The sequence below is a fragment of the Crinia signifera genome, chromosome 6 (assembly GCF_055691185.1).
Source record: "Crinia signifera chromosome 6, ASM5569118v1, whole genome shotgun sequence".
NCBI classification, from domain to species: Eukaryota; Metazoa; Chordata; class Amphibia; order Anura; family Myobatrachidae; genus Crinia; species Crinia signifera.
In genome coordinates, this window is record NC_139222.1 from 266,854,057 (window position 1) to 266,869,003 (window position 14,947).

Here is a 14,947-nt window from a genome sequence, read left to right on the forward strand (position 1 = left end):
ATCACCTTCTGCAGAGCCCTGGCATTACATGCTGCGTCACCTTCTGCAGAGCCCTGGCATTACATCCTGCATCACCTTCTGCAGAGCCCTGGCATTACATCCTGCATCACCTTCTGCAGAGCCCTGTCATTACATCCTGCATTACCTTCTGCAGAGCCCTGACATTACAGCCTGCATCACCTTCTGCAGAGCCCTGGCATTACATTCTGCATCACATTCTGCAGAGCCATGACATTACATCCTGCATCACCTTCTGCAGAACCCTGGCATTACATCCTGCGTCACCTTCTGCACAGCCCTGGCATTACATGCTGCGTCACCTTCTGCACAGCCCTGGCATTACATCCTGCATCACCTTCTGCACAGCCCTGGCATTACATCCTGCATCACCTTCTGCACAGCCCTGGCATTACATCCTGCATCACCTTCTGCACAGCCCTGGCATTACATTCTGCATCACCTTCTGCACAGCCCTGGCATTACAGCCTGCATTACCTTCTGCACACCCTGGCATTACATGCTGCGTCACCTTCTGCACAGCCCTGGCATTACATCCCGCATCACCTTCTGCAGAGCCCTGGCATTACATTCTGCATCACCTTCTGCAGAGCCCTGGCATTACATTCTGCATTACCTTCTGCAGAGCCCTGGCATTACATCCTGCATCACCTTCTGCAGAGCCCTGGCATTACATCCTGCATCACCTTCTGCAGAGCAATGAGCAATAGCCATGTCTTTTTAGTTATAGTATTTATGAGGCTTTCCTGGAACACTCTTATATGGTCAGGCATTCTTCCTAATTCCTATCATTCATCATGGTTTCCATACATTTACTGTGAATAAAGGTAACCCTGAACATGTTGTCGGGGCTGTCGCTACCATAAGGCATCTGACTATGGTCTCCATAATCTGGGGAGGGGGGCACCCCTGAGTCTATCACAAAATTAAGGATGACTGCAGTTCTGGTTTTAGGATCTCATCATTTATCACATATAAGAGGTAAAGTGGATTAATGACAACTGTGTATAAGGCGAATAGTGAATGTGACATTCGTTCTTTACTTTCATCTATTCTTTCTGAAAAGTAATCTAACGGAAGGAGTTGCTGTTATACCAGGGCTGGGCAACACCGGCCCTCCAGATGTTAATGAACTACACATCCCAGGATGCTTTGCATTAGTTTTGCTATGTGGCCATGCTGAAACTGATGCAAGGCATGCTGGGATGTGTAGTTCATCAACATCTGGAGGGCCGGTGTTGCCCAGCCCTGTGTTATACACTGCATAATATGCTGCAATGGTGCTGCCCCCTGTTGGTAAATCAGTTTTACACTGCAAATTATTCCTTAAAAAATAAATATCAATAAAAAAAATTGGTCTGATTCTGACTTCAGAGGCATCCTCAATATCGGATGCAGTGTTTTATACAGGAACTGACAGACGTCTGTGTGCGACCAAGAATCCGCCCCATGATGTGATGTGGAATTACTGTGTTATGGGGCAGTGATAAAAGTGAATGGGGCATGGATGCTCCTGGATATTACCCTATTTGGAAAATTAAAAAGAAATGGAACTGGGGCTACTTTATATGCAAAGAATGAGATGCAATTTTAATATGGGGTATTGCTGATAGTATGGATATTTTCCATAGCTAGGCCCGCCCATGCCTATTCTATAGCTAGGCCCGCCCATGCCTATTCTATAGTTAGGCCTGCCCATGCCTATTCTATAGTTAGGCCCGCCCATGCCTATTCTATAGTTAGGCCCGCCCATGCCTATTCTATAGTTAGGCCGGCCCATGCCTATTCTATAGTTAGGCACGCCCACGCACTTCAGCTATTGTTAAACTACAGGAGTCAATGGATACGTTTATCAGTAGCTTCTGTATAATAAGTAATCTATGATTTCAGCTATATTTAATGCCAGGGATTCCCGTGGTGGCTACAAACAATGTTAGTTCTGGTTTAAAGTTTCCTGTATATCTAGTGTCACTAGGACCACAATGACTGTCCCACATTGCCCTGTTCATGACCTCTGTGTTTAATGTAATCTGTGTGCAGGGAGTGCATGTCCCAGTATAAAACTGAATGTGCACGGAAAAGCATCTGATATTAGGGAAGGCTGCGGTCATGGTTCTGAAGTCAATGAGATTGTCAACATAATGACTGTCAATATTTGCAATGTCAACATACTGGAAATGTTGACATTATGTCAGTGTCGATATTGTGAATGTCAAATATTTGACCTGTTCACATGCGAGCCATGTTGTTGGTGTTGTTCTTTCATTGGCCAAATCAGCGATTTTCAGAGATCTGCACATGTGCAGACCAAGTGTTTTGTGGGAGTGGTCTGGATAATGCAGGCGTGTCCGGACCACTCTGGAGGGGTGAGAGCCGCAGCGTGATGTCACATGCAGCCACTGCGACCTGTAACATGGGTGGCCTATGCCCGGCTTCATGGCTAGGCGGCGCAGCCAGGGGGAAGACGGTGATGTATGAGCGCTTCGCTGTATAGCAAAGCGCTCTCACAAAGTAGCAATGTGCCTGCAAAACTTGGCACTGGGCAGGACCCGGGCTGCGGTGCGGCCTTGCCCTCTCCTAGCCGCCACAAATGAAGTTTTACGAGGATTCGCAAAACTACAACCCAATTGGGCCCACACTGCAGAAATATGCTAATGATTCAGCCACAGACTGTCTTCCCCTGACAGCTGCTGTCCGGGCACGTAAGCGAATCCACTTCTTCTTCCAAACACTGACAACCTGTCACTCACTCTGCTGATAAATTTTCTGTAGGCCCGCAGTCGCTAATCAATCGCTGCATGTGCTTTGGTGCATTCACAGTGGCAAATATTATCTCCACTGCTTCCAACAATGACAGTGTCTGCACCTCTGTACCAGGCTCTGCGTCTCTGCCTGATTTACAGTCATATTTCTATAATAACTGCCGAGCCACACAGGTCGGTCTCTAGTGATTCTCAGTAGAAGTTCATTTGCCGCTAAGTGCCCACAGTGCGAGCACGTCTCCCCAGGCTGTGTGTGGTACTAATGCCAGTTGGCACTGCTCCTGACACACAATTGCACATTTTCCTTCCCCGCTTGTCATGTCTGGATACTTCCGCAGTATGTAATGCATCATTTTTATGCATCTAATATTCTGTCTCCAAACAATTACAGATAAGCAAAATACGTTTGTTCAGTCTTATCGTGCAGGAAGAAGCCGGTGGTGACACTGTGTATGACCATAGCTCAAGGGGGACAAACTGCGGGAGCACGAGACTAGAAGATAGAAAATAAAAATATACCGTTTGGGAAATACTTAATGATTCATTTAAATCATCTCTTTTACACTTTGCCTTCAACGAACCCAAAGACAATATAGTCTAAACGCTGAATGAAATTATACATAACCAAGCAGTAACTTAGGACCACTGCAGATCAGCAGACATAATGGGCGAGGTGTAATAGGGTACGAATTTTTAGAATGTGCAATTTGTTTTTTGGTCAAAAATGGGCAAAACCGCAAGTTTACCAAATATCGCACATGTGACTTGAGGTAAAAATGGCACGATTTGTCGTGACATTAAAAAAAAAAATCGCACTTCAAAAATCACATCCAGGTAACATGATGCGCTTTTTGAAATTGCACCCTAAACATGACCAAAAACCGCACAAAAAAATTAACCTGGTTCTAGCTGGTAAGTTTGACAGAACCATGTGCATATCAGTGAGATCGTTCTGTCCCAAAAAAAAACAGTCAAATAGTAAAAATTAAAAAAAAACTAAAAAAACGCTAGGAGTGTGTTCGCAGTCGTGCACAGAAGGGGAAAATCACTCACCACCGAATTATTTTTTCCCTGTTCGCAGAGCTGAGTAGGTCTAAACGTACTCACTGCTGCGAAGGCCGTGGGGAGAAGGAGGCCGCTGCTGATGCCAGTGGCCCTCCCTCCCAATGGCCAGGGAACACCCGCATTTTTCTCAGCACTCCCCAAAAAGGCAGGCGTAATGCCCAGCATCTGTCAATCATCTTGCGAGTGGCCAACGAAGGCATTTGACTATTTTTTTACATTATTTTTGGAGAAATTTTAGCTGAAACAGATACAAATTAATATTTTTTATGTATGGCAGCCCTATTTTGCATCAGATGGAACTTGACTGAATCTGTCTCTCTGCGAAATATGGCATTTCAGGGAAGTAACTGGAAGGTGACGATGCACTGCTCAAAAAATGGTGGGCTGAGGTTGACAATACCATGGTTGACCACTAGAGCTTGACAGCGAAAAACCCCTGTCGACCTTGCTACTGTCAAAACTAGTGCTGGTGGCTTCCAATCATAGGTGCCGATTTATGTTTTTTTCTGGTGGGTGCTCAAGCCAAAAATATAGAGGAGTGGCTTAATGGGGAAGGGGTGTGGCCACAAAATAATACCAATTTATATTATGGAGCACAGTGATCTCCAATATTCAAATTACGGCAACAGAGTTCCACATACATAAATGCCCCCACAGTGCAGGTACATAAATGCCCCCACAGTGCAGGTACATAAATGCCCCACAGTGCAGGTTCATAAATGCCCCCACAGTGCAGGTACTCAGTGGACAGACTACACTCTTACCGGCATACTGTTTCCCAAGTGGCGGGTCCGGCAATTTGGGTGCTGAAGCCGCAAATTAGCAAGTTAATATGGCGGCCCAGCAGCAGGACTCGGGCCCATGGGTGCTCATCAATTTCCGTGGGTGCTCGGGCCCTTGAGCACCCACAGAAACGGCACCTATGCTTCCAATTTCCATACAGAAGCAAAACTTGTACCTAAGGATGGCATATAAATACAAGTGACTTCATGTATTATTATTTTATTTTAAAATTTATAAATAAAAAACTTTCCACATGAAAAAACTTGTGATACCCTAGGGTGCCGTGGTTCAAAAAAGTTTGGGAACCATTGTCTTAGCCTATAGCTGTTGCTATACTATATCTAAAGAAAAAAACATAGCATATGTCTTATTTAGCACTCCATTGCGCTCAATATTTTCTTTACCTTAATTTTTTATACTGAAGATGACAAAGGTCAGACAATGACCTGCTAACACTACAAAGTAGTAGATTAAGTAAACCAGTTGGCTAAATTGATGAAAACAAAAACAGATTTCTATTTATTGCCAAAAATACAAATAAATAATGTTGTACCTGGCATGATGGACTTGTAGTTCCACAACAGCTGAAAAACCACAAATGACTTAGGGCCTGGTTCATGTTTGCTTGCAATTTTGCGAGTTCGGTCTCGTTCCGATGTTTTGGGGACTGCGCATGGACTATTATGAGCTCCCCTTTGCGAATGGCTACAGTGACTTGCATAGTCGCAGTGCTATTTGCAAGCATAGTGGGGCAGGTGCATGGGGGGTGGCCAACATTTCCAGGGCGTGCCCACAACAATAATGGGTTCTGCAAAGTAAGCGCTGGGTGTCCCTATGTGAACATATAGGCGGGCCAAGCGCCCCGTTCTGGAAGCTGCACAACGCAAATATAGGTCAGTCAATACTGACTTATATTTGCCAACAGGGGAGAAAAAATAATTTGTTGGTCGTCGACCATCGAATGATTTTTGGCCCGTACGTTCCCATGCGGGCCACGCTTTACGTTACACATCCATTCGCATTGTGGCGGGGATGTTCCCGCAGCAGCAGCAGGCGTTGATAGAGGGCTCGCTAAGCCACGAATCTTTGCTGCATAGCGAGCCATCCTGAATCAGAGCCTTAATACTCCTATACATAGGCAACTGCAGAATGGTGTCAGTATCTTTCTCCAGAATCAGAATGAAGCGGTTCCGTTACACTGGGATGAGATGACTGCAGGTACTAGATCCGTCTTACTGGAAATACCTGCTGCGGCCTCCCCACGCAGCAAACATGCCCTATTATGTGAATTGGATTATTCATTCCCATCAGTATAGCTAGCCTAACACCTACTTGTTAAATCGTCTGCTCCATTTATAATCCCTATCTTTAAAGGATAAAAAGAAATCTAGAGTGTCTCACCGCTCCTCACCTGTCATCTATATAAATGCGGATAAAGCACAATTATATCACACAAGCAATTTCCCTGGTAAAGCTGCTCTTCCGTCCACTCCTGCTGTGCGTTCTGCAGCCCAGCCATTACATACATTACCCTAGATCACCCTGTCCTTTCATCCCTGTTTGCTGGAGAACACATTCTGTGTAAGCAGGGCTTGAGTAACGTACAGATGAACTAGGCACACACTGTATACCCACCAGGCCGCTGGCGCTGCCAAATACTCCAGACAAAATATGTTTCTACCTTTGTATCCATGGATCAAGCACTCTGTATACTCTGAATAAAAGAGAGAACTCACTTGCTGGGATAATCTTCCCCCAAGGAAATAACCACAGACGTTCCAGACAGCTTTATCCGTCATTGCTGGTGCTGCCCGCCAGTTTCAAACGAGCACAGTTTTACAGGGGAACCGTCAGGTTACAGTTGTGCTGAGTCCTTCTCTGAAAAGTACTTGATGAACTTTCCCTTCTACAGAAACTGCTGTAACTTATGCGACACGCGCCGCGGGAAATCAGGACATGGGTACAGAGAAGTATACAACAACAAATGATATCCGATTGGAACAGGCGAGGAACGAGGTCTGTAAAGGATAAAATAGCTTTAATTCAGGAGAATTCAAAAGCATAAAATAAATTGTACAGCGAACAAGAATTTCTTGTTACCGGCGCGTACTCGCCCACACGCAACAGATACTAAAGCCTATTCATTTTCCTTTGTATTGGATTTACTATGGAAAGTAAATGCAAAGTTACAAGACTGCTATTTGTTAAACATTACCAGACATACAAGGACACTTGGTTAATACCGTAAAGAAAATCTGGATCAAATTATATCGATGGGTCGATGTATTACTGTACATGATTTCGTTACATAAGTGCCGATCATAAGGATTTGAGGGGGACCCAATAAGTGGCTATGACTTCGCTTCTCCCCCATTTCTTGGTTTTGGAACCTGGGGTATGCACCACGTGTGTGCAGTTGCAAGGTCGATACTGCGCGGGGGGGGGTTCCAGCATTGCGGCCAGCAGCAATGCACAGTGTGATTTAAACGCATGCGCAGACTGAAAGCAACAGCCACCGGCATCTAAGGTCATCCCTGCATCCACCTGAGTCAGGCCTGGTATCACCAGCTGTTTATGACATTCTCGGGAAAAGCCTTACTATATGTTTGTCAGTCTCATTTTTATGCGTTGGCTTCAGATGTTGACTTGTATTTTGCTTGCAGGCATTGCACATACCCAGCCCTCCGCAGAAACCACTGCCAGCAGATCCTTTGAATAAAAGTTGCCGGTTTGACGATGCCCCCAGCTCAGCATATGAACATCAAGCAGCGGTGCCTCGGATTACGCCTGTGAGGTAGGCTGTATACAGCGGCGTACACACCGGCCTTACATTATCCCAGCTCTGCTACCTTCCCTCCGCTGTGTGGGTTAAGTCTTGCAGAGAGAAATGCAGCTTTATTCTGTGTACCTCTGTTGGTTTTTGTAACGTTTCACGCTCCAGGCAGCGGAGGAACTGGACTGTAAATGAGTTGGATCAGAAACAGTTTTGACTTGTAAGTCGCCTTTGGCTCTTCCAACAGAGTCTGAAATATTATTACTGACGGCCCCCTATACACTGCACATCCAGCGAAAGGTGAATGTTTACAGGTGAAAGGGCAGCCTCCAAATGTCACTGTGTGCAGGCTCCTGTCCCCAGTCATGTTCTGCAGTAGGATAAATAAATCTATGGAGATGTGCACTGACTTGGTGCTGTACCGCAGTGGGAATGGGGATTGGTATTGCAGTCTGACACGCTAGGATTACACGCAGTGCCTTGTCTGCCCGTCTGGGGCTCTGGGCTAAAGGTTAGTGCAGGTTGAGTATCCCTTATCCGGATATCGGTTATCCCAATTATTCAGAAAACCATAGTTTCAGGAATGTACTGGGGACATCTGTAACTGGCACTACTGGGGACATGATATATAACTGCCACCACTGGGGACACAATATGTAACTGGCACTACTGGGGACATATAAATGGCACTACTGGGGACATGATATAAAAATGGCACTACTGGAGATACAATATGTAACTGGCACTATTGGGGACAGAATATATAACTGCCACCACTGGGGACACAATATGTAACTGGCACTACTGGGGACATATAAACATATAAATGGCACTACTGGGGACATGATATAAAAATGGCACTACTGGAGACACAATATGTAACTGGCACTATTGGGGACAGAATATATAACTGCCACCACTGGGGACACAATATGTAACTGGCACTACTGGGGACATATAAATGGCACTACTGTGGATATGATATATAAATGGCACTACTGGGGACATAATATGTAACTGGCACTACTGGGGACATATAAACGGCACTACTGGGGACATGATATATAAATGGCACTACTGGAGACATCTGTAACTGGCACTATTGGGGACATGATATATAAATGGCACTACTGAGGACAACTGTAACTGGCACTACTGGGGACATGATATATAACTGGCACTACTGGGGACATCTGTAACTGCCACCACTGGGGACAAGATATATAACTAGCACTACTGGGGACATGATATATAAATGGCACTACTGGGGACATGATATATAACTGGCACTACTGGGGACATCTGTAACTGGCGCTAGTGGGGACATGATATATAACTGCCACCACTGGGGACACAATATGTAACTGGCACTACTGGGGACATGGTATGTAACTGGCACTACAGGGGACATCAGTAACAGGCAGTGCAGGGGACAGTTTCAGATTGGTAGTTTCTGATTGGTTGCCCATAGCAACATCACATGTGAAGTAGAATACACATCTTAGTAAATCTCCCCCGATGTCACTGCCACTACCGGGGACATCTGTACCTGGCACTAAATATGTGCAAGAAAATGATTGCTTAACACTCAAATTCAGTGCCTGGTTCCATGCACATGGGTCGCATCCTCATCGAAATATAAAAATATTCCAGAAATACTGAATAATCAATTTTTGAAATGTCTCTGGTCCCGAGAATGTGCAAGATATTGAAGATATCTGCTGCGGTCCCCCCCAGAGGCCCGTATGTATCATGCTTTGAATAATATAGCTCTTTGTAGCTGTGCCCCGGTACCCATCTTGTGATGATGCCAGCCATTGCAGCTTCTTGACTACAATGAGACAAGGGATCCCGTAGAGGGATCCTTGATGCGCCTCTCTGATTGTGCCCATTGCACAGCAGGGGGTGGGGCTGTGATGATGGAATTGCACCTCCCCTTTTTATCTGCAAATATACCGCAACTGAGATGCCTAGTAGTAGTGTCCTGGCTCCGCTCCAGGTTGTGGATTATGTAGACAGGAACATCCTGGGTATAGATACATTTCATTACTGGCCCTTCTCAATGTCCCAGCGTATTACAGACATATCTGTAATAAGAGCATAAACAAACTTAGTGAAGACAGAAAAACAAGACGCTTTACTTCCAGCTCATTGCTTTATGTTTATGAGGTTCCCGGGGCTGTTGGAGTTAGTGCGCTGCGTGGCCTTTGCATTGTGGGAGATGTTTATTCAGTAATACAAATAGCATTTCCCACAGCTCTGATAGAACACCTACAGTACAGTGAATTAAACACGACTTTTCCAGTACAAGTGAAAACTTCATTATATGTGTGAGCAGCCTTTGTGTGCGTGTCTTATAGAAAGCAGGGCTGCAGAGTGTTCACCGCTCTCCATATGAGAAGCTGTTGGCTCATTTCTATTTCGGAGAAAACATGATTGCGGAGCTGTTTGTTGTCACCTTTGAAGCGCTTAGGGGAATAAACCTCCATTACCACCTTGGTAATCTCCGGTTCCGCGTTCTCCGAGTGGCTCCCGCTGGATAAGTGCAGAGAATGTGGTGGTGGTGGGAGGAGTAGATCATGTTATGGAGATTTCTAGAATACAGCTACGGTGTAAAGTTATCAGATATCACTGCTCTGGAAACACAGAGCCTGATTCAGAGATGGACGCAAGGCCGATGTGCCACGGAAGTGATTATCAGCAGACTGCACGTGTGCTGTGTTCGCATTGCACATGCGGCATGGTGACGCTGGGTGCTCGCACGCAATAAGGAACCTCTGAAAGTGACCTTTGGAGGTGTTAGTGGGAAGTCGTCGTTAAACGCCAGTGTACCATGGCCACTTTCGGGATGGGTACCTGGCGTCAGTTGCTAGCCATAGCATACAGCTGGTGTGCGTAGACCTGCCTGAGCAGTCTGTTTCCCATTCTTGCGTATAGGCAGCGTACGCTTTAGCAGCAGCAATATCGTTCATCTATGAATCAGGCGCACAACACTGAACCAGGGCCGTAACTAGGGGGGGGCTGGGGGGTCATGCGCACCGGGCGCTGGAGGTGGGGGGCGCTGTGAGGTCCGGGGACAGCCAGCGGAGGTCCAGTGACAGGTCCGGTTCCGGGGACTGGTGTAGATGCTGTAGCGGCATCTTACTTTGACTCCGTCCGTCTCCGAGACTCCTACTAGCGCGGCTGCGGGAAGCGCTGATGACTTTGAAAAGACTTGCCGGACGCTGATTGGCTGAATTCAGCCAATCAGCGTCCGGCAAGTCTTTTTAAAGTCATCAGCGCTTCCCGCCGCCGCGCTAGTAGGAGACGGACGGAGTCAAAGTAAGATGCCGCTACAGCGGCTACACCATTCTTGCCTCACATGCTGCGGCGTGAAAGGAGGAGAGGAGGCTGAGCGAGGAAGCCCGGAGAGCAGGCGGCTGCACAGAGTAGACCGCGATCACCACACCCAGCTGTCCGCCGCCGCCCCACGTGACCCAGCCCGGCCATTCACAGCAGGACGCACATGGCTGAGTCGGACGGCGGGTCACTGGTGACAGTAGCAGCATGGGATGAGGAGGAGAAGGGCAGCAGCCGTGGCGGTGAGAGGACTGTGCGGGGAGGGGGGGGGTCTCCGGCGCCAGGGACAAGGCGGTCATTTGGTCCGGTCTCCTCGTCCCCCTTTCAGGGGAAGGGGCACCAAATGACTGCCTTGCCCCGGGCGCCGGAAACCCTAGTTTCGGCCCTGACTGAACACTCATGTAGCTAAGACAGGCCGGGCTTACTTGTAACAGTACATGTTGTATGGGTGTGGTCCGACAATCGGGATATCAACGGTCAGTATCTCGATATCGGAATCCTGACTGCCGGTGCTCCCACGGGGGGGGGGGGGGGATCACAAAGATGCCACAGGTTCTATTCTCCTTCTATAGACCCCCACACAGGAGAATAGCCCCTGTCAGTTGGAATCCCGACTGTTGGGCATTTAAACAGTCGGGATACCGATACCGAAGTACTGACAGTCATAATCCAGATTGTAGGGGAGTCATCCGGCACCCATGTTGTACAACATGGATCTTTGAACCTGATTCAGGCCTGCTTGCTACGCTGCCCACCGAACACATGCCCCGTGCTACTATGCGTGCGGATGTGTACTCTTACGCATCCAGCCGCATGAAGGAAAAATCATTCGATGGTCGCTTACCATCGAATGATTTTTGTACCCTTTAGTATGAAAGGTAAATGTCTATACTTACTTTTGCATATGGCCGCTTTCTGCAAAATTGGAGGCGGGTGCTGACATCATGTGAAGTCAGCCGCCTGCCCCAAGCAGATATAATCAGACTTACCTCCCACACCAGCGCGTCAGAGGTGGCCCTGCTCGGAAATCCATTATATTGGTCTCATTACAGGACCATGATCTCGGGAAGATGCTTTATCATTAGCGCAGAAAGTGAGCATCCGAAACGCAGAAGTCAAAGATTATAATAGAACAAATATTCCTATTTAATAATAAATCCTTAATAATACACCATCTTTTCTCATGATAACTTCCTCCTCATCCAAAGGGCTTTCTTCAAATTGTTAACATGGACGATAGGATGATAGAGAATGGGCAGTATTCAACTCGCCGTTTCCACCTCGCTGGGGTTTTTCAGCGCAGTGGTAACGGCGAGTGTTACCAAAATATGCAGTGGGCGTGTGGCATTAGCAGCGAACCTCGCCATTTGGGGGAATCCTCGCCATTCCCCCGGAACATAGAGTAGGGCGAGCGGTTGAGATGGTGAGGATCGATCCTCGCTGAAAACAAGCCACCCTCGTCACAGAAACCCCCTCACCGGCGGCATTGAATACCACCCATTATGTTGACATTCACGTCATTAAGATGTTCCTAACGTGGAATCTAACATGTCAATGCCAGAATGTCGACATAGTGGTTTTAGCTTAACCTTAAAAATAACCTTAAAAATAGCATAAAAATGTCATGTCAACATTCGGAACATGTCAACATTTTGACAATACTGGGTCGAAAGATTATATGTGGACATATTGGGTCTCATTCATACCGGTTTACTAGGCAGCATATATTCGCTGTATGGCAAGCAGATGAACGCCGCCCTGACCTACGCACCCCCCCCCCCCACACACACACACACACACCAAGCAAATCCCCACACTAGCATGCGAGCAGGTGGCGCTTACACGCATCGCTTAGATGAAAAATCATTTGACATTTACACACCAACGAATGATTTTTCCAGCCTTCGCTCTGAAAAGGAAGTCCGCTATCCGCCAAATTTTGGGCGGGGGCTGACCTCATGTGATGTTTATTGTCTATAGAGTTTACAGTACAAAGGACTAGAGCGATATATTTTAGTCCATTTAAACCTTTTTGTTTAACGCTTCTTTGTTTCAGACCCGCACCAAAGCTGCCTCCACATCGGCCCATCTTCAAACCCGCACACTGCAACTGAGGAGCGGAGAGGAGGCCTCGCGGGGAATTTGCACTAAACTGCCACACGAGTTGGGAGTCGGTTTACTTTTGTCATTTGGACTCTATTAATTTCCTAAAACTGTAATAGACATAATATGAGAGGACTGAGCTGTCGCCTTTGGTGCTATACGCGTGCACTTGCTCAGGTACTTGTAAATTATTAATTTATGTTGAATATTTAGATCAGTGCGGTGCATTGGGATAAGTATATTTAACCAAAGATGACTTTCCGCGGAGGGGAAATATTTTTATAATGTGTAGTACACATATTACCGTGTTACAGCATTGTGTATGGAAGGAGCCATCGTCGTGTATGTAGATCCGTCAGCTCACGTAACTGGAAGGTGTGTCCGCGATCCTTCCATTTGTAGCATTTATTTAGCGCAAGTATTTAATCATTAAAGCATCTGATAGAGACATTTATGAATGTTACATTATTTAAGAGAGGTCATTAATCCAGATAACATATTATGGGGCAGTGGCAAAGGGCTTGGCGAGCAATGCTGGGATTAGTAGTTCCACGAGAGCTGTAGCAGAGCCGCGACTATAGATAATGAAGTCCTAGGAAGGTTTCCTGCTAATCCTGCGCTGTCCGTGATCAGATGTTACAGTCACTGGGATAAAGAGCCACCAGCCTTACACATGTTTCTGTTCCCAAACATGGGCCCTGTGACCCCGGTGCTGACACTTATCGCAATATAAATTCTAAAGAGTTTAGTAGTTACTGTACATTAAGAGGTTTCAATAAATGCTCAGGTTTACAAAAGGCACCCAGCAAATATGGGTATGGATCGTTAGGTCAACCCAAGAAAGGTCGACACTCCTTAGATCGACAGGGACTGGAGGTCGACAGGGTCCTTAGGTCAACAATGCAGAAGGTCTACATGTATTTTTTTTTTTTAGGAGTCTAGATCTAGGCGTCTAGTTCTGGACACTGTCTAAGTCAGGCATGTCCAAACTATGGCCCTCCAGCTGTTGTAAAACTACAAGTCCCATCATGCTTTGCCACAATTTTGCTATTAAGGTATGCTAAAATGATAGCAAGGCATGCTGGGATGTGTAGTTTCACAACAGCTGGAGGGCCACAGTTTAGACATGCCTGGTCTAAGTGTACGGCAGCCGCTCGCGATGCTTCAGGCACCCGTGTCGAGCTTCTGCATTGTGGACCTTCCACCAGTCGACCTAAGGACCTGGTCAACCTTCTGCCTGTCGACCTTCCGGTGTTGACCTATGGAGAGTCGACTTTTCTTGGGCCGACCTAATGACCGTATTCCGCAAATATATATACATAAAGAGTTTGTGTCTGTCAGATGGATGCTCATGTTTACAAATGACCACATCTGCTGCGTAACTATCAGTGTGATGTACACTACAAATGAGCATAGCTGACATAGGCTACAATGACACAAGAAAGATGAATCTGCGCTGGGCAAGAGCTACTTACAGTATATAGTGTATCCAGTGGATGTAAGAACCACAACCAGTCTTAGAACGAAATGTAAAGCCAGCCAGAAGCAGATGCTGTGGGATTTCAGGCAGATTTTCAGGGTGTGGTATGGGGCTCCGACAGTGGGGATCCTGACAGTCAGCATCCCAACCTCAGGATCCCGAGTGCCGGTGCTCTGACAGGGGGCAAGCACAAAGAAGCCCCTTACGGGGACTCACAGGGAATAGCCCCTGTGAGTCGGGATCCCCCGTTAGAGCACCGGCAGTCGGGATACTTGCTGTCAGGATCCCCACTCTTGGAGCCTCATCCGGTAATCATTTACATGACAAAAACCAACCTGCTTATGCCGCGTCAGTTATTGCTGCTTTAAAATTCCGGCCGGACTCGCACGTAATTCCGCACTTCCCAGGTCTTGCCGGCTGTTACATTCAGCGCAGTATCTGTTGTGTATTTTGGCATTTGAACCGAGAAATGTAACATCAATATAAAGTATGATTTTGAGGTTTCATAGACTGGTTGTATTTCCAGTTTCGGTGCTAATCTGAGGTTCTCTTTGGCCTCGAATATTTGTACTATTTGCTATTTTGACCGTAGTGGTGCTAAATATTACATGAGCCGTGAATAAA

General features: G+C 46.6%; 1 protein-coding gene across 2 annotated transcripts in view; it reads left to right on the forward strand.

Annotated features, from left to right (window-relative positions):
* ADAM12 (ADAM metallopeptidase domain 12) overlaps positions 1-14,947 on the forward strand; it is a 361,770-nt gene extending 346,823 nt beyond the window's left edge. For both annotated transcript variants that reach the window (XM_083149520.1, XM_083149521.1), the window contains 2 exons: positions 7,292-7,422; positions 12,797-14,947. In XM_083149520.1, coding sequence (XP_083005646.1) covers positions 7,292-7,422; positions 12,797-12,854 — 189 coding nt within the window. In that variant the 3' untranslated portion in view covers positions 12,855-14,947. The remainder of the gene's footprint in view (positions 1-7,291; positions 7,423-12,796) is intronic.